This window comes from Phyllopteryx taeniolatus, chromosome 18, assembly GCF_024500385.1.
Source record: "Phyllopteryx taeniolatus isolate TA_2022b chromosome 18, UOR_Ptae_1.2, whole genome shotgun sequence".
NCBI classification, from domain to species: domain Eukaryota; kingdom Metazoa; phylum Chordata; class Actinopteri; order Syngnathiformes; family Syngnathidae; genus Phyllopteryx; species Phyllopteryx taeniolatus.
In genome coordinates this window covers 697,025-716,996 of record NC_084519.1, presented here as the reverse complement: position 1 = coordinate 716,996, position 19,972 = coordinate 697,025, and the positions used below count along the sequence as shown (strand labels likewise).

The 19,972-nt window shown below is 44.8% G+C and overlaps 1 protein-coding gene across 5 annotated transcripts in view; it reads right to left on the bottom strand.

Annotated features, from left to right (window-relative positions):
• mdn1 (midasin AAA ATPase 1) overlaps positions 1 to 19,972 on the bottom strand; it is a 126,999-nt gene that overhangs the window by 8,123 nt on the left and 98,904 nt on the right. For 3 of the 5 annotated variants that reach the window (XR_009785337.1, XM_061753185.1, XM_061753186.1), the window contains exons 73-95: positions 19,726 to 19,909; positions 19,487 to 19,631; positions 18,724 to 18,870; positions 18,527 to 18,653; positions 17,835 to 17,940; positions 17,536 to 17,651; positions 15,597 to 16,007; positions 15,287 to 15,513; positions 15,107 to 15,220; positions 14,639 to 14,838; positions 13,944 to 14,105; positions 11,452 to 11,586; positions 11,144 to 11,276; positions 10,885 to 11,075; positions 10,109 to 10,234; positions 9,473 to 9,608; positions 7,262 to 7,506; positions 6,651 to 6,809; positions 6,076 to 6,177; positions 5,780 to 5,978; positions 5,535 to 5,696; positions 3,125 to 3,276; positions 2,901 to 2,990 (exon numbers count right to left, since the gene is read on the bottom strand). Coding sequence is in view for 4 of the 5 variants with exons in the window: in XM_061753185.1 (XP_061609169.1) it covers positions 2,901 to 2,990; positions 3,125 to 3,276; positions 5,535 to 5,696; positions 5,780 to 5,978; positions 6,076 to 6,177; positions 6,651 to 6,809; positions 7,262 to 7,506; positions 9,473 to 9,608; positions 10,109 to 10,234; positions 10,885 to 11,075; positions 11,144 to 11,276; positions 11,452 to 11,586; positions 13,944 to 14,105; positions 14,639 to 14,838; positions 15,107 to 15,220; positions 15,287 to 15,513; positions 15,597 to 16,007; positions 17,536 to 17,651; positions 17,835 to 17,940; positions 18,527 to 18,653; positions 18,724 to 18,870; positions 19,487 to 19,631; positions 19,726 to 19,909 (3,769 nt within the window). In the remaining variant the exon portion in view is untranslated. Of the gene's footprint in view, positions 1 to 2,900; positions 2,991 to 3,124; positions 3,277 to 5,534; positions 5,697 to 5,779; positions 5,979 to 6,075; positions 6,178 to 6,650; positions 6,899 to 7,261; positions 7,507 to 9,472; positions 9,609 to 10,108; positions 10,235 to 10,884; positions 11,076 to 11,143; positions 11,277 to 11,451; positions 11,587 to 13,943; positions 14,106 to 14,638; positions 14,839 to 15,106; positions 15,221 to 15,286; positions 15,514 to 15,596; positions 16,008 to 17,535; positions 17,652 to 17,834; positions 17,941 to 18,526; positions 18,654 to 18,723; positions 18,871 to 19,486; positions 19,632 to 19,725; positions 19,910 to 19,972 lie in introns of those variants that run through there. The other 2 variants (XM_061753187.1, XM_061753188.1) reach the window with 2 other exon arrangements.

The window sequence follows — 19,972 nt, the reverse complement described above, 5'->3', positions numbered from 1 at the left end:
AAAAACAAAAACAAAGAATAATAATGTAAACCCTCTGAAATGACCTGGATTTCGGCAGACGTTGCTCATAAAATAGGATTAGATCATTAAGTAACAACAATAGAGTTTTCACACGGTTTTCTTGAACAAATACCACACAACATTCATGTTTGCAAAACGTCAACACCATAGTGCACGGTGGAAACAAATATGTCAACCATTGGATTTTTATGACCGGTTGAGCCTGCTCTGGCACCACTAACATCAAGCGAGCTTTTCAGGAGGAATTTTGGACCATTCCTCGCTACAAAACCGCTTCAGTTCAGCAATATTCTTGGGCAATATTGAAAACATCTGGTGCCAAACTCTAATCAGCGACTTCACTCAAAACACCTGCAAAGGCCTTTAAATGGTCTCTCAGTCGAGTTCTGTAGTCTACACAATCCTGGGGAAGACTGCTGTCCAAAAGACACCCTCGAGGACCCCGCCGAGGGTGAAGAGCGGGTCCACTGTTCCACGGCCTGGACGAAAAACACACTGCTCCTCCTTAATTTTGAGATTCGACTTCCCATTGGAACCTCCTCTCCAGCACGCCTGAATAGACCTTACCAGGGAGGCTGAGGAGTGTGATCCCCCTGGAGTTGGAACACACCCTCCGGTCCCTGTTCTTAAAAAGGGGCACCACCACTCCAGTCTGCCAATCCAGGGGCACTGTCCCCGATGTCCCCGCGATGTTGCAGAGGCGTGTCAATCAGGACAGCCCCACAACATCCAGAGCCTTGAGGAACTCTGGGCGAATCGCCGAGGAGCTTTTTAACCACCTCGGTGACCTCAACCCCAGAGATGGGTAGGACAGCCCGCCTCAGAGACCCCAGATTCTGCTTCCTCATGGGAAGGCGTGTCGGTGGTCTTCGAAGTACTCTCCCCACCGACTCACAACGTCCTAAGTCGAGGTCAGCAGCGCCCCATCCTCACTATACACAGTGTTGATGGTGCACTGCTTCCCCCACCTGCATAACACAGTTTCTCCACAGCATTGGGTGAGGCCTTGATGAGTGCCCAAAGTCCTTTTCTCATCCCTGTCATGGTCTGAGCACCATCACTGCAAACACCAATGCAGTTTTCCAACATTTTGAATAGCTCTTCAGCTGTGACGGAGTTACAGAAAAGAGAGTTTGTCATGTCAAAACGTGCACAAGCAAGAAACAGTTTTTGTTGCCGTCAGTTGCTTCAACAAAATTGTAAGGCAAAACGTTTGTCTTTGAGTTGATCTCGCAGCTGTTCTTTAAGATCGTCTGCAATGTCATTTATACGTCTGGCGACACGGTCATTGGACAGAGGGAGAGTTTTTAGTTGAGTTTGATTTTTGCAGCTCTTGTGTCATCCAGCATGACAGAGACCATGTCTCTTGCTGCAAGCAGCATCAGCTCCTCGGCTACGGTGTTTTTGGACTGAGCTATTTGGTCCCTCACCTTTAGGACGCCAACCGTGCTTGCTGGTTTAACCGACGTAGTATTCACAAGGCAGGATGATTGTTGGCAATATTTGCCACGTTTTCGCTGCAGCAACTCAAGCGGCTTGCCAGCGTGACTGGGGTGTAATGTCCTTCAGCGATGCCTTCATGTATTTGGCTCCATGCTGTCCGCTGCCAACATTTTTAGACACAGCAAACACACCGGTCTTTCAATCACTGCTATCAAACGATTTCTCAACTCTTAGCAGGTATTTTGGCCCACTCCTCACGAACAAACTGCTCCAGTTGTCTCGGGTTTGAAGGGTTCTTTCTCCAGACGGCATGTTTCAGCATGTTCAATAGGACTTCGATCAGGACTCAGAGAAGGCCGCTTCAGAACAGTCCAATGTTTTGCTCTTAGCCATTCTTGGGTGTTTTGAATCGGTGTCTTTCGGGTCATCGTCCTGTGGCAAGACCCATGACCTGCGACTGAGACTCTTTGCAGCACATTTCTCTTTAGAATACCTTGATAGTCTTGACATTTCCTTGTATCCTGCATAGATTCAAAAGACCCTGTGCCAAATGAAACAAAGTAACCCCACAACTTAACAGAGCCACCTCCTTGGATGGTGCGATCTGACACTGATGTACCTTTCATTTCTTTGGCAGCCGGCCTGGGCTCTTTTCTTACCGTTCGTATTATCCATCCCTTCAATTTGTCGTCAATTTTCCTCCTGCAGCCACATCCGGGGAGGTTGGCTGCAGCCCCCGTGGATCTTAATTTTCGGCAGTCAGCACATCCAACTGCTAAGAGATGGTCTTATAGCCTTTACCTTCGATGCGCTTGTCCTGAGACAACTGTACTTGGCTTCGTCCGTTCAACGTTTAATGTGGCACACACCACGTCAGCGATGACTTGAATAAGGCTAACTTTCTGATTACAAGTTTGAAGACACTTGTGATGCTAATTAGAGGACACACCTTGCTTGCATATTTTCAATCCTTTCTTGGGGTGCCATCATTTTTGAGCTTCATGAGTTTGGTTCTTAATATCCTTCCGTTGAACCACAATCCAAAAGAAAGGTCCGATTTGCATGACATTTTTCGCCATGATTACGTTTGTCAGATTCAAGTAATTTCTGTGACCACTGTGGGTTTTTCTTTCATCAACACGTGTGTGTGTATGTATAGGATGCAGTTTGAAAATGTACTTCAGTGATTCTTTCTGTTGTGTTCCACAGTTTGAAAACAAACTGCTGCTCTAAATGATTCGTCGATGAACAAAATCGTTTTCGCTGAATTTGATCATCAATGAGTTAGCACCCTGCGCTCTACTGCTGTTTTGTAAACCAGCCCAGGCTTGAACGGCAGGAAGTGCCCTCTCGGCCCTTGTACACACTGGCTAACTCCATATTGTCATCAAACATTTGTTCCGAGAACGCTACAATATGAAGACATTGGTACACACCTCCTCCTGCGTTCCTGGAGTCAGTTGGTGCCACAACGATAACTGCACCTCCATCTCCCTCCTGATGTCCCCTGGGTCGCTCTCTAAATTCTGAACAAATACAGCCCAACGCACACAGGCAGTCAGAAATGTGATCGCAAACACTTGGATGGCTAAATCAAACCTACCACATGCATAGTATTTTCTTGCTGTTGTTTTTTCATCAACAAAAAAATGACATGTACCTGCATTGTGTCTATGAGCAGCTCAGGAAGTGTGTGAAAGCTTGATTGTGACTTTCTCTCTGCTTTCGCTCCATCTCTGGGATGCCTGCTATCCTTCCATTCATTGCGTTCATTTTCTTGCCTCTGCGGATGCATCTCGACGTTCTCTGCCTCTGCACAAAAGCACTTGGAGTTTACAAAAGACCTGGGAAATGTCTGTGCCTGTTATTTTGCTGCAGTGTCAGATAAAACATGCATGATTGCACATTTGTGCTCAATAACCTTGAAATGAAGTAATGTTCGCAAAAACATTCTACAACCCCAATTCCAATGAAGTTTGAAACAAAAACAGAATACAATGATTTGCAAATCATGTTCAACCTATGTTTCATTGAATACACTACAAAGACAAGATATGTCATGTTCAACTTGATTGCTTTTAGCAAATAATCATTCACTTGGAATTTGATGGCTACTACACAGTCCAAAAAAGCTGGGACAGGTGGCAAGAAAGACGGAGAAAGTGGAGGAATGCTCATCCAACACGTGTTTGGAACATCCCACAGGTGAACGGGCGAATTGGGAACAGGTGGGGGCCGAGATTGCTTCCCTGAATTGCTCAGTCATTCACAAGCAAAGATGGAGCGAGGTTCACCTCTTTGTCAACAAGTGCGTGAGAAAATTGTCCAACAGTTTAAGGACAATGTTCCTCAACGTACAATTGTGAGGAATTTAGGGATTTCATCATCTCCGGTCCATGATATCATCAAAAGGTTCAGAGAATCTGGAGAAATCACCGCATGTAAGCGGCAAGGCCGAAAGCCAACATCGAATGCCCGTGACCTTCGATCCCTCAGGCGGCACTCCATCAAAAACCGACAATGTGTAGTTCAGTTCGGCGCTAGATCCGTAAGTGCAACTTAAAACTCTACTATGCAAAACAAAAACCATTTATCAACAACACCCAGAAACGCCGCCGGCTTCTCTGGCCCGAGCTCATCTAAGATAGACTGATGAAAAGTGGAAAAGTGTTCTATTCCGACGAGTCCACATTTCAAATTCTTTTTGGAAATTGTGGACGTTATGTCCTCCGGCCCAAAGAGGAAAAGAACCCTCCGGACTGTTATGAACGCAATGTTCAAAAGCCAGCATCTGTGATGGTATGGCGCTATGTTAGCATCAATGGCATGGGTAACTTACACATCTGTGAAGGCACCATTCATGCTGAAAGGGACATACAGGTTTTGGAGAAACATACGCTGCCATCCAAGCAACCTCTTTTTCATGGACGCCCCCGCTTATTTCAGCAAAACAAAGCCAAACCACATTCTGCACGTGTTACAACAGGGTGGCTTCAAAGTAAAAGAGTGCGGGTACTAGACTTGCCTGCCTGCAGTCCAGACCTGTTTCCCATTGAAAATGCGTGGCGCATTATGAAGCGTAAAATACGACAATAGAGACCCCGGACTGTTGAACAGCCGAAGCTGTACGTCAAGCAAGAATGGGAAAGAATTCCCCCTACGAAGCTTCAACAATTCGTGTCCTCATTTCGTAAAAACATTTATTGAATGTTGGACAAAGAAAAGGTGATGTAACACAGCGGTAAACATCACCCTGTCCCAGCTTTTTTGGAACGTGTTGCAGCCATCAAATTCAAAATTAACGATTATTTGCTAAAAACAATCAAGTTGATCAGTTTGAAGATGAAATATCTTGTCTTTGTAGTGTATTCAATTCAATATAGGTTGAACATGATTTGTAAATCACAACGTCCCAACTTCAGTGGAACTGGGGTTGTAATTAAAGTCAAGACATTTTATAATGTTTTACCTTGTTTGTTCTTGTAGTTAATTTTCATCTTACTTGTTCTCTCAAACTGATGGGAGTGTTCTCGCTTGTGAACTGGGCTCACGATATGTTTTTAAAAATGTTTACATTTTTGTAAAAACATTCTGATATATCATTTAAGCAGCAGTCGTCGTCGTTCCTGTGCTTTTTCCATTGATAGAAACTCATGTGATCTGGCGTAGTGCATTTGAGTCCGTCTGTGCCGTTTGACAAGCAGCAGCACTGAGTGACGATGTAAACTGCGACGTCAACCGCGTAGTTCGCCACAAATGCTTGTCACCTGAGACCCAAAGGGGGAGGTGTTCGGTGTTGTTTTCACATTTGAAATGACATCTGTTGTTGATTTCATGTGATATAAACCCGGTGAAAATATTTGACTTCCTAACTTCCACTTCTTGCTTTCAAACATTGCCTGCCCACTCTGTAAAAGCTAAATTGAGGCAACTGGACTCTTCTACAACCACATAGAGATCAGTGCGAGATGCTGGCTTTGAATCCATTTCAAATTTCATGCAAATTGCCACAAGGTAAATCATTTGCGTCACAATAAGTTTCAGCAGGCACGTAATGAATGGAGCAATACCTTGCTGCTGCAGGGTCTCTGTTCCATCCAGCTGCTTATGTTTCAGCTCCTGGACCTCAGAAGCTTGAAAGTCCTCTGTTTCCATTGAAAGATCTTCCTCATGCAGATTTTCATCCTTGACCTGTTGAGGTCCTGCTGCCTCCTGATTTGCGTTGGCAACATCTGGGAGCGTTCAACAAATACATGATTCATAATTCCGTCTACCTTCCAATAACAGTTTTGTTCATGATGTATTAGCGACCGACCGTATGTTTGGCTATCGTAGGCCATATCCTTTTCATTGATGTGCTCGTACAGGTCGGACTCTTGTCGGATTTCACCTCGCGTGCTGTCGTGCGTCCGGTCGCGGGTGCTCTCCAACGTACGAAGACGCTTGTTAACGAGTTCATTGTCGTCACCTGTTGAACGTTCATTGTCTGCTTGTCCAGGTTTTCTTTTGAAGCTCTGGAACACAAACATACAAAAAAAAGGGTAAATGAAAACACGTTAGCGCTCACGGGAAAGAAAGATTCCAAATATTGGAGCTCAGTTACAAGACTACCTGAGTGTTGTTCTGTGTCTGTGTCTGCGAAGCCATTCTTGCAGTCAGCTTTGACTGGTGGCCTGCTGATTCGTTAGCATCAGCTGCTCCAGTCCCATGCTCCTATCAAAATAAGTCGATGGAAATTCATCCAATCACAGTTTTGGGTGACATAACCAATACGAATACAAATCAACGTGAACATTTTGCAGAGCTCGTAACAGGCTGCCAATTCAAAGGCGCCATCTTTGAAATCTAATCTAATACTGTAGATGTTTGGAGAACACTCAACCCCAATGATGCATGCTAGTCCAGCACTCCCCAGTCATAAATATTTTAATTGGCTGTAGGAGAGTAAAAAATACATTTGGCATAAAGAACTGAATTGTGTAAAATCATATTATAAGCCTCCGTAATCGAAACAAACTCATTCTGTAGCGGACCTGAGAGAAGACCGATTTGCTTAGGGGTTCATTCTCATATCCGGACAAATACAAGTTTAAATGCATATAATTCAATCAAAAATATATATTGAAGATACATCTGCGCATGTGGGATCGATCTGGCAATGAATTCCATGTTAGCAAATTCCGCACCTCTTTTGCTCCGTCTCTTTCTGGTGCCTCTCCAGCCAGCTCCACAGCAGTATCACTCTGGAAATTCTGCTCTCCAGTTTGCCCTTCAGTTTTGTGTTCTTTTCTCTGAGCGGACTCTGGCTGATGCTCAACATCGTCCATAGCATCAGACTCCTCTTCCTATGCCAACGGGGGGAAAGAAGCGGTAAGGGGCGTGGGCGGTGAGGAGCGGGGCCTCGCATCGGGCATCATTCAAACGAGGGCCGCCACTGGATGTGCAACATGGGGGGGGGGATTTGTTTTCGTTTCACATACAGTATTCAACGGAAATATCGGTTTCTAAAAGTGTTCTTTCAATTGCAATCAATTTGGAAATTATATCAGATGATTCAAGGGTGTCAACTATCTCGAGATGAATGAGTAAAGCACTTTCTTGCAGCAAACTGACGATGCGCATTCAATGAGCAGAGACCTCAGTCACAGATTACGCCTCAGAGCCCAAGACAACAAAGAAATGTTGTCAAGTGTGGAGAAGAAATGCCCCTTTTACGAAATGTTTTATGCTGTCATTGATGTTATATCATGCAAATAAATGCAATATGGTGATCATACAAAGCGGTTAAAACACTGACTTTAGGATTGGTTCCTTCCTTTTTGGGAACAGGCAGATTCTCCTCTTTTTTGGATTCTTCGGTTGTCACTTCGTGTCCACTCTCTTCCGTTTCAGTCTTGGGCTCCGGTTCTCTGTTGTCATCTTCTTGGTTTGACTCGTCTTTCTCCACTGGCTCGGCTTCCTCCTCCTCATCTCCCTCCTTCGGTCCATCTTCATCCCCATCTGCATTGATGGCCTCCTCCTCGATGTCAAGTGGATTTTCTACTGAATAAATTCGTATCAAAATGGAGACGGTAGGAAAAATGTTAACGAACAAGGTTATATTTGATTCTATTTTTGTTCAAATAGCATCTCACTTAAAACAACTGACAGCAGTGTAGATATTTTAGTGTAGATACAACGATGTATTCCCATCAGATCACAAAAAATAACACCATAACGTAGATCAATCCTGGTCCCGAGTCCAGTTCTTAATTTAGATCCCGGTTCCAAACGACTCTCGATTACGATTCTTTTAGGGGACTGGGTCGAATAAGTTTGCATGGTTTTAAATAAAGGGTGTCCAAATTATGAACATCCATTTTCTTAGCAGCCTGCTGCATAAACTAAAATGAACATTTGACTTTATAAACAATATCAAAATGTACCCTATGAACTAAAAGCCAATGTGTGTGGAACCACCCCAATTGACCTACCGTAATTTCTCGTGTATAATACGCACCCCCAAAGTTGACCTCAAAATTCTGGAAAACCCTTCTACCTATGTATAATGCCTTTTTACAATGCATGATTTTGCTTCTACCCATATGATCAAAACGAAGTATTTGTATTTTGTTAGTTTTTTCAAATAATTATTATGAAGTTAAGCATTTTAGTTGAACACGTAATAGTTTCTTTTTATTTACTTGCTCTTATTTTGAAATTCACAGCCCTACTTTTATTTAGTAAATGAGAAAACCCACAGTTGTGCTCGCATGTTTGATTGCCCAGGCAGAATTTGGAAGCTGGATACAATTCTTTAAAGAAAACATGAAGGGCCAGGCAAAACACATTGAATTGTATTTTAATGGCATTCAAATTAAACTGTCAAGCATTTCATTAAACAAAACATAACCATAAAGCCATTAATGATTGTTGTTGTTCAGTCATCAGTCATATTTAAAAAAAATGAATAAAATTCACAAACTCTGCCAGGGTATGTAAATTCAACGTGGCTGTAACAAAGAATATAACATAATTGAATTCATGTTTTTTTAATGCCCTTTATCAACTCCTAGGCAGAGACTGTTGATAGTTTGAGGTTTGGCTTTTTATTGTAGGACATTATTTTTGTCTTTTTTTTGGGTGTTGGCCTTTGAAAAAACATTTACATCAAAAAGAAAGGTACTTGGAGATAGATAAATAGAAGATAGAGAGACAGAAGAATGCATGTTATCTATTTAAATACAAAACCAACAAATACCTTATTCTATTATCGCAAATTTGATTTCTCATGTTAATATTAAACACAATATATATAGAATTAAATTATATATATATATATATATAGAGAGAGAGAGAGAGAGATTTATAAATTCATATTAAAGTTTGTTTATTCCAGATTCAGTGTTTAAGCAAAATTGAAGTTTGTTGTCATATGATAAACTTTAACGCTACATTTCTACAGAGGAGGGAAACATGCACATCGCAGTGATTTTTCATTAAATATTGAGTTTGGCCCACGACCGTTGTCCTAATTTTTTATTTTGGCCCACCGTGAATTTTTAAAAAAGGCGAAGCTCTCGATTTACCGGTCGATCTATGGTCCTACCTAAAAAACTCGCCAAAAACGATTTGATTTTTAAAAATGATCCCATAAGATTATCCTTAGGTCTGATGTGTGTTAATGGATTTGTCCTGATTATATGGTCGAAAATGGGTGGGGGCCATTGAAAGTTTACGACCAAAACTCTGCGCATGTGGGGAAAGTCGAGTCATGGGCTTGAGGAAAACAAAGGTCCTAGGGTTGGCTGCAGGGTTACGTTCCTGCCGCTGCTCTACCATCTGGAGCCGTTCTGTGCTTAAAGGAGTGAAAAACCGGTGAAGGGTGGCCCCCGGCTGATGGCACTGTCGGAGGAGCGTCACGAATTGGACTCACTGCCCCATACTTTTGGAGGACAGCGGGGACAGAAACTGTATTTCTAGGAAAAGGAAGTGGACCGATGTGTTCTTAAACAAGACCAAGACTCACCATCGCCTTCTCTATCGTCTCCCATCTCATCATCCTGGTCCAGGTTAAGATCCTCAGGCAGACTGATAGCATCGGGTTCAGGTCTCTTATCCTGCTGGCCATGATAAGGGTCCACTTCATTCTTGTCAAACTCCCTCTATAGGACACAGAGGGAATGTATTCAGAGAATCGACGCATATCAAGTTCGCTATCTCTGTTATGAACGATATTCTGAATTGATCTTGCACAAAGTCAAAAGTGCAAGGCGACATAAATAGTGGCTGTGACACAAGGTCAGGATCGGGTCCCTGCACGGCACGGGTGCTGCCCGCTCATGCACGCAGAGAACAAATTCTGCTGTGCCTTCCGTCCGATTTCTCACACTAACACCGTTTAAATGGCAATGAAAAATACAGATTAGGTGAAACGATAGGAACACACTGGCACATTGCGATAGCCACAAACTCCGGGAGGGATTCAAACACCCAAAGCGCTGGGCAAAGAAAAGAGACCTTCACCAGAAAGGAACTCCAATACGCTCTACTGACGTGGGTGTAAGATAGAAGTTCATTAATATCGGGGGGGGGGGGGGGGGGGGGTCTGCCGTAGCCAGACGACTAACCGCTCGGCTGACCGTTTTCACTCTCAGACCATCACCTCATCTCTTTGTTCGTTGATTTCGTCTTGCCCCTCACCATCCATCTGGTCATCGCTGGCCCGTTCATTTTTGGGAGGCTCGGCAGCATCCACGTTGTCATCTTTCGCAACTAATGCGGATTCCCCCTAAACAAATAAAGAGTTGTGAAGGTACAACGGGATCATTCCAAAAAAAAAAAAGATATGTTTTTAAAGTCATAGTCAACGTGAGAGACTGAGGATGTGACGGAGCGAGTGAGAGAAAAAGTGATGACATTAACTGTTGACACACATTAATAGTATATTAATACTGACATACGTTAATATTGGCACATTCCTGAGTTCCAGACGTTTTTTCCGGTCATTAACATTTCTCGAGCTCGTCTACGTCACTCGCGAAGATCTCCACCTCCGACTCCTCTGCTCCCAAGCCAGCCCCGTCGACATCAACATCAACACGCGTGCTCGCACAAGTGGGTCCTCCGATCAGAGGGGAGATGGCCGTCTGAGCCAAATATGGACAAAGCGGGTCCAAATGAGGTCGCTGTCGGAGGGGCCTCTTATGGACATTTGTATGACACCACCGAGGTGCTTTTTGAAATGAAATTGACCACTTTTATACGCCGTCCACATAAGAGAGTCACTTTATGGAGGTCTAAGTAGAAAAGCTCCTTGTCAAAAAATCCAATTTGGGCTATCGAGACCTACTCCTAATCGAGTAATGAATTGATGAAGATACTTTTGTCCCTAGTGTATCTGCCATTTTCATCCTGTGTAACACTTCCTGAAATTAGTACCTGGTCCATGCCTTGGCCAGACTCTTCCTCTCTGTCACTTGCTCCCTCATCATCATCATCATCATCGTCGTCCTCCTCCTCCTCATCATCTCCCCACATTCTCTCATCGAGCGTGTTCGTCTGTCCGTCGCCCAGATCGCCCATCTTTTGATCCAACTCGCGCTCAGTCTCTTGATCCAACTCATCCACATCTACAAGTCACAGAGGGAGGAATTTGGGGCCAACAGATATTGCGCTGCTATGCCATGAAGCCACATACCAGCATCCTGCTCATCCCCATCATGTGTTGGGCCATCAAAGTCCTCGGACATCTCAACAGCATTGTCTTCCGCTTGAATTTTCTCGTCATCTTGATGTTCTTTCTCCTGATCCTCCCCCAAGGTATCCTCCACCTAAAATAGGAATGAAGGAGGACCAGATGCATTCATCGTAACATGATACCACATTGCGTCTACTGGTTAATTTGGTTGAAAGCTTTGGGGGCAAACCTTTTTAACAATTGGAGCTTGTGATCCAAATCTGCGGCCCAAATGCTTTTTCTAAGTTAAAATTCATTCATTTCATTACCTGATCTTCACTCTCAATCGTGTCACTGACATCCTTGGTGCCCTCGCCTTGACCAATTCCACCACCCTCATAATCATGAAACTCAGTGGCACCTTCACCTTCTCCAGCATTCGTCTCCTGAGGCAGGCAGAACCCCTAAAGAGAATAGTTGAGATGAAGAATATTTTTCATGAGATTAGTAGTATTATTAGATAATTTATGGATTTTATGAATACATTTTTTTTTATTTTTTTGGGGGGGGAAGTCAATCATAAAATAAAGCACAGGCTGAATAAAAGACAGACCGACCGACCGATCTATCTATAACCGAGTTGCGACATAGGTACGCTATATTGCCAAAAGTAGCCACTCACCTGCCTTGACTCACATATGATTTGAAGCGCTATCCCATTCTACGTCCATAAGGTTTATTATAATGTTTGTCTACCCCCTTGGCAGCTGTAACAGCTTCAACTCTTGTGGGAAGGCTTTCAACAAGGTTTAGGGGTGAGTTAATGGGAATTTTGGGCCATTCTTCCAGGAACATATTTGTGAGGTCACACACTGATGTTGGACGAGAAGGTTGGTGTATATATACACACACACACATATATACGTGTGTGTATATATATATATATATATATATTTTTTTTTTTTTTTTTGTTTTTATATATATATATAGACACACACACACACATATATATATATATATACACACATACATACATACAACCCCGATTCCAATGAAGTTGGGACGTTGTGTTAAACAAATAAAAACAGAATACAATGATTTGCAAATCATGTTCGACCTATATTTCATTGAATACACTACAAAGACAAGCATGTCTTAATGTCCAAACTTATAAACTTTATTGTTTTTTAGCAAATAACCATTAACTTGAACCATTTTATGGCTGCAACACGTTCCCAAAAGCTGAGACAGGTGGCAAAAAAGACGGAGAAAGTTGAAAGTTGAGGAATGCTCATCAAACAACCATGCAAACTCCACACAGGCAGGGCCGGGATTTGAACCCCAGTCCCCAGAACTGTGAGGCAGATGTGCTAACCAGTCAATCGCCGTGCCGCCTATACACATATATAAGAGTGGAAAGTGTGTACAGCAGGTATTTATTCATACATCTATCTACATTTATACATCAATATGTAAAGGATATCACCACATGTGTTCAGGAACACTTCAGAAAAGTTCGGCGTTACATCCGTAGGTGCAACTTGAAACTCGACTATGCAAAGCAAAAGCCATTTATCAACAACATAACAGAAACGCCGCCGGCTTCTCTGGGCTCGGCCGAGCTCATCTAAGATGGACTGATGGAAAGTGTAAAAGTGTTCTGTGGTCCGACGAGTCCACATTTCAAATTGTTTTTGGAAATTGTGGACGTCGTGTCCTTCGGGCCAAAGAAGAAAAGAACCATCCGGACTGTTATGGACCCTAAGTTCAAAAGCCAGCATCTGTGATGGTATGGGGCTGTGTCAGTGCCCATGGCATGAGAAACTTACACATCTGTGAAGGCCCCATTAATGCTGTAAGGTACATACAGGTTTTTTAGAAACATATGCTGCCATCCAAGCAACGTCTTTTTCATGGACGCCGCTGCTTATTTCAGCAAGAAAATGCCAAACCACCTTCTGCACGTGTTACAACAGTGTGGCTTCGTAGTAAAAGAGTGCGGGCACTAGACTGGCCTGCCTGCAGTCCAGACCTGTCTCCCATTGAGAATGTGTGGCGCATTATGAAGCGTACAATACGACAACGGAAACCCCGGACTGTTGAACAGCGGAAGCTGTACATCAAGCAAGAATGGGAAAGAGTTTTCTAAAAACAATCAAGTTGATCAGTTTGAACATTAAATATCTTGTCTTTGTATTTAATTCAATTAAATATTGGTGGAACATGATTTGCAAATCATTGTATTCTGTTTTTATTTATGTTTAACACAACGTTCCAACTTCCTTGGAATTGGGGTTGTATATTGCTTGTGGTTTTCTTAATGACTTTCATCCTGTTTTACGATTCCACGTTTGCCGTGTCCCCCCCATACGGTCAAACCTTTGGCAAACTGGACTCCTGATGACTTTTATAACAACGGCTTTCTTCTTGCCAATTTTCAATCAATGCCAGATTTGTGGAGCGCATGACAGATTGTACCACTTGAGGTGCTCTCTGCAGCTCCTCCGCAGCTACCATTCATACCATACCGTGAGCAAAATTCAGTTCACGTGGTTCGCCAGTCCTTGGAGTTGTGTCATGCTCTTTCCAGTTTTGGATGATGAATTGAAGAAACGTTCACTTTTTGTTGTTATATCACATGAAATCCCAATAAAAAAAACAAAACAAAAAAACAGTGTTTGTGGTCCTAACATGAGAAAATGTTGCAAGGTTAAAGGGGCATGAATACGATTGCAAGCGACTATATATACTGCAGTATCCACATGTAGAACTCATCCTTGTGTATAATATATAATTCAATCAGGATTTGCGTACTCTGTACCTTCTGAGCGAGCTCAGTGAAGATGTTAGCCAATACTGCTAACAGTTTGCCAGTGCACCTGTGCACTCCCACTGACACAGACAGAAAGTAACGAACAAGATCGGAGTAAATCCCCAGCAGCGGCTCCACACGCACCAGCATGCCGCATGCTCGGTTTACCTCCTGAAAAGACAAAAGGCGTTAGCTTAAACTCTACAGTCATTGACAGCGCTGCATAAGCATTCGAGCTCATGAAAAGAGACAATCTGGTATGTGCGCAACCTACTTCCCCATTCGGCAAAACAGGTGAAAGCACTTCCTTCTGGTTTGGGTGGAAAGCACCCGTAGGAACTTGAAAGGTCTACAATGTCTTTTTTGGTTTTTGTCCCCCACACAGCCACCAAAGAGGACAATATTTGGTGTTTACATATATTTATTGTATCAATAAATGACATACAGTAACGGTCCGGAGACACCAGCCATTAAGAAAACTAAATTTGAGCAAGTTCACCTTCAAACAATCACGTCATCAACCCGTCGTTCTCCTCGTTAGCGTAGCATACACAGGAAGTCCGCTAACCTGCTTTCCCGAATTTGGGGAAATGTGACATTCCCCATATTGCAGATTCTACCTTCCACAGTCACGTGAGCACAGTGCCAACTTGCGTTTCCAATTCCCAACTACTACCCAAGAAAATAGGTCAAAACTCTCCAACCCGGAGCTTCTGCGGCCGAGAGGAGTTGGTGTGCATTTCTAAGCAGCCCAGGAGCCTCTCCAGCCTGGCGTTGACATCTCCCACACACAGAGCCTCCACATCGGCAGCCAGCTCCTCCTCCAGCTGATGGGTCAAGTGTCCCGGCTTCAGTAAGTCTTTCACGCGCTCTTCGCCGACCTCTTCCTTTCCACTTATCGGACCTGATTTGGAAAGGAATTTGAGCACGTTTGAAAGTTACACATTGACATTCTCATATATCAACTACAGCTGCAGTTTTCAAGATAAGTCGCTACATATTAGTTCGCATACTTGTATCCTTATACTCAAGTATAGAATAGGGAACCTACCAGTTCCAAGAAAAACCAGGCAGCACTGCATATTACACTCGGGATACTACGAGTTGGTTTTATCGATGGACACAGCTATCCATACCAGCTATCTTACTTGTACGCGGTGCATTGTTCTCACCTTTGTTGTCATTGTTTTCCCTTCTCTTTACAAGAGTCTGGACAGCACACAACAAGCTGCTGATGTTGGCCTCCAGCTCAGCAGAAAACTCGCAACAGAATGGAGATAGGTCATCTGAAAATAAGACAAAGTGTATGCTAGTAAAAGCGGCCAATTGTCACTTCTGTTTCGCGCATTCACCTGAGGTAGGCTGTCCGACCGAGAGATGCTGCGTCTTCCACAAGGTAAACTCAGCGATGTTGTTCATTGCCTCTTGCCGAACAAACCGCAGGCTCCGGATGACGGCCGGCGTAAGGTTTCTGCCGCCGATGCATGTGGCTGGCGCGAAGAGCCGCTCGATATCACACAGCTGAGACGCCGCCGTTGCTAGCTGGTCAAATGCCGAACAACACGTAACAAAATGCTTCCTGTTGGCAGAGTAAGTCATAATGATGTTGTTCCGCTAAGTGTGCATTTCTTTGATCATCATCCCCCCATGATTGTGTGTTACCATGTCAGAAGTACTCTCTCTGAGCTCTGCTGTGCTATTTTGTGAAGCTCGCTCTTAAAGTGCAGCATTTTCTCCAGCATTGCAGCTACACGCCGGTTGAGTTGCCCCCAGGCGGCATCTCCTTTCCGCATCTGGCACACGGGCGACTGGCGGTGAGCCGCCATTGGAGACGTGCATCTCAGAGAGCGCCGCCAGAAGTGGCTATTCTCCTCCTCCTGCGGCCGAAGGGCTTCGGGGCAGCACTGCAGCAGCCAGGACAGCTGCTGCAGGAGGATCGAAAACTGAGCAGCGAGAGCCTGCCCTTTGTCGACCCAACCATGCAGAGGTGCCTGAGGCAGGAGTGTGCAGTCTGTGTCTTCTCTTTGACTTTGCAGTTGATCCTTGATATCTTGGACGGTGCTCGTTAGCATCCTAAAGATCAAACAAGAAAACAGCTTTTGGTGTTGACTCACGGCATCACTCCCAAGCTTTTAGCGGTATTTGCAATTGAACAATGATACAAGTGCTATTTGGTATTCATCTGGGGTCGGGTCACGGGGGCATTTGCTCCCCAGCCACTTCGTCCAGCACTTCTGGGGGGAGACATGGTCTCTCAAGCATGTCCTGAGTCGTCCATGGGCCTCCTCGAACGTGCCCGGAACATCTCTGTAGCCAAGTGTCCGGGGGCTATTCCAAACAGATGCGCCTCTCCTCCCGGTGGGACGGGAGGCGTCCGGGAGGCATCCGAATCAGATGCCCCAGCCACCTCATCTGCCTCCTCTCGACGCAGAGGAGCAGCGGCTCGATTCTGAGCCCCTCACGGATGGCCGAGCTTCTCCCCTTATCTCTAAGGGAGAAACTGGACACCCAGCGGAAGAAATTTGCGAAAATCTTCTTTTGGTCACGACCCAGCTCGCGACCGTAGGCGAGGGTGGGAACACAGATCGACTGCTAATTCGATAGCTTCGCCTTTCGGCTCGGCTCAGCTCCCTCTTCGCCACAACAGACGGATACCGAGTCCGCATCACTGCAGACGCTGCACCAATCCGCCTGTCGATCTTCTGCTCATTTTTCACTCACTCGTGAAGAAGACCCCAAGATACTCAAACTCCTCCACTTGGGGCAGGATATCTTCGCCAACCTGGAGAAGGCACGCCACCCTTTGCCATTTGAATACCATGCCCTCACATTTATTGATTCCCATCCCAACCGCTTTACACTGGGTCGCAAACTGCTCCAGCAAAACCAAACCTGCAAAACGCAGGGATGCAAAGCCGAGGTCACCAAACCGGACCCCCTCAATGTCTTGGCTGCACCTAGATATTCTGTCCATTAGGTTATGAGCAAAATTGGTGCTAAAGGGCAGCTTTGGCAGAGTCCAACCCTCACTGGAAGCCTTCCACAAGTCTCACCGAACGTCCCCATGCCCGAGTTTTTGCCTCAAGTGACCACCCAAGCTGCATTCTGTTTGGTCTGCTGATTCACATCAAATGCCTCAGGAATCCCAAAGGCGCAATAGGATTCCTTCTTCAGCTTGATGGCATTCCTCACATCAACAAGCAATGACCAGCTTACGGCTATATAGATCTAGTCGGCCGCCTCAACGATGGAGGCATGGAACGTGGTCCACTCAGACTCAAGTTTCCCCTGCCTCAGCTGGGATGTCGTCAAAGTTTTGCTAGAGGTGGGAGTTGAATCTCCTTCCGACAGGGGCCTCTGTTACAAGTCCCTCGGAATAGACTTGGGTCTGCCGGGCCTTTCCAGCGCTGCGCACGTGAGCATTGAAGTCCCCCAGCAGAACGAGGGACTCCCCAGCAATAGTGCTCTCCGGCCCACCCTCCAAGGTCTCACAAACGGGCGGGTAGACTGAATTATTTTCATATTGAACAAATACAAGTTATCCGCATTGGTTATCATGAACAGTAGCTTAGATATTCTGGTGGCGGGGCAGGCAACAGACCTGAAACGGACCCACTGCTCAGTCAGCTTGGCCAGTCGTTGCCTCTGTCTGAGGAGCAGGTTGAAGAGATGAGATGAGAAACCTTTGCACCGCTCGATGTTTCCCAGACCCAGCTCCTACAGCAGACGGTGCCACACGCAGACACACAAACACGGTAAGGCAAGTCAGGACGACTGAATGGGGCCCTGGGAAAAATTCCAGCATTGAAGTGGGGGCCCAAAGCCATTTTCACACAGCCTCAAATCCTCAGCTTTTTTTGCAAAGCGCTGTTAAGAGTGGCCTACAAAAATGTTTCTTACTTTTTTCGCATGCTGGAGCGCCAACCGCAGGGCATTAATCCTCGCCCATGAACGGTAAAAGTAGTGCTGACACCCATCCCACGCGCTGAGCAACTCTGACATCAACCTACATCATCAAGAATGAAATGCAGAATTCACAAATTCCATTGTCTGTATGATCTGACAGTAGACTATTATGAATATGATTTTTGTGGAAAGATTATCCCTCTCTGGACCCATCTAATGCCTCCAATTCAATTTGATTGAATTAGTAACTTTCAAACTTTTCACGGCGCAGGAACAGCCCATCAGAGACTGAAGGCGCGTCAATCATATCCACACGCGGGCAAACGCTGGAACCTCGTGGATACTTTTTCATGACGCCGGTTGTTTTAGCCCCGGTTAGCAACAAACGTTCAAAAGGAATTGAACCGATCCCGAGACAAAACAAGGGTAAGCGCGTAACATGCACGTGGCTTTCTTCAGCGACGCGAGGGTGGTGGCGGAGCAACTAAGCGGGGCTGCTTAGCGCTGCTAATCACTCCTATTACTTGGTATCAGTGCTTAGCTCCGTAGCAGGCCCGCGATAAGAAAGAAATGTGTACTTTTGCACATCCATCTGCAAGCATGAGCGTGAGTGAGAAAGAGTACCGAGAAGACCCATCAGCGACCAGGGCCAAATCTCATTTCAGAAATCAACAGGGGACGTTTACGTGGTCTCAGTTGCCGCGAGGTTCACCAAAGTAGAAAAAGCGGCGCTGATATCCAGTGGCTGGATGCAGAGGGTTTCCTCTTGGTCAGCGGTCTTGCACCATATCAACCCTTTACGGTACGACAGACCTGTGGGAGAGTTCAAGACTTCTGAATGTTTCCAAAACTCAAAAATGAAACGTATGAAAGTAAAACTAACCTATTTCTGTGAGTATTTTAAAGAGGCTCGACAGAGCTCTCTGCTTTTGCTGCAGGATGTGTTTCACCTGAGCCATCTGTTTGTCTTTTTCTATAGACATGTCAATGGCGAGGCCCTGCAAGTCATGCACATTTCTGAGGACTTCGCCTAACAGGAAGAAAAACAGAACAATTATTAACACAGTTTGTTCTAACAGATAAATGACATTTTGATCACAGTGTGGCTCTAGATCGAAAATCAAATCCAAGAGCAAACTTTCCTGTGTAGTTCTAGTGAGCGATCTTGAGCACCTTTTAGGCTTGTATCGAAGTCTGACACCGAACTACATGTTAAGTGGATTACTTAACATGTAGTTTGTTGGGTTTTTTTTTTTTAAATGACCTACCACAGATCCAAATTTAAGTAGTTCATTATTGGGTACACTGTATTATGCGTTTCAGAAATAGGTGAGTGAACAAGAGATAGAAAGCAAAGTTACACTACAGGTTGGCCAACAGTTGAGTTTACACATTTTTGGAAATTGATGTCAACAAAAAACGGGGGGGGGGGTGTAGGAGGTCAGCGAGCTGGTCCACTTTTGGCTTTTCTCTCATCACGGAGTCTCGTAGGATTTGCATTGGTCAGCTTTTGGACTGGAGCTTCTTGCTCTGTGAACTGCAGCAATGTGCATCACGACACCATAAATGCCTCAAAAAGTGCCAGCATTTTTTTCCCCCTCTAAATTACGTAGGATACCTTGTGATCTCCGATCAATGTATATTACCAGCGAAGAACTCCAGATCTTCAGTCAGCTCCAGTGCTGGGTGCTTCTTTAGGAGTTGGGCACATACTTTCTCCATCTTTCTGGCCAGAAGAGGCAGACGTCCTTGCAGAGATTCCAATTCGACCGCCTCATCTTGTCCCTTGTTCTGAAATCCCCAGACCAGATCATCAATGCACAGGCCAATAACTTATAAGCCCATTCACTTGAGATCTTTGAGATCAATAGGCGAAGAGACGAACCGGCTGTTCTCTGTTCTTTCCCGGCAGAGCTCGCTTGAGTGCCCGACGAATCCGGCGAATGGGCGTTTCCTTCGGATTGATATCGGAATTATCGAGGAAGGCAGTGTTTTTCTGTTCTACCAGAAGAGCAACACAGGGACCATTGAGAATATCCTCAAACTTCTTGACAAACTTGAACAGGGTCCTAGACAGAACAAAATATGAGCATTAAGTAGTAGGAAGTGGAATTCTAGATCTTGTCATGGAT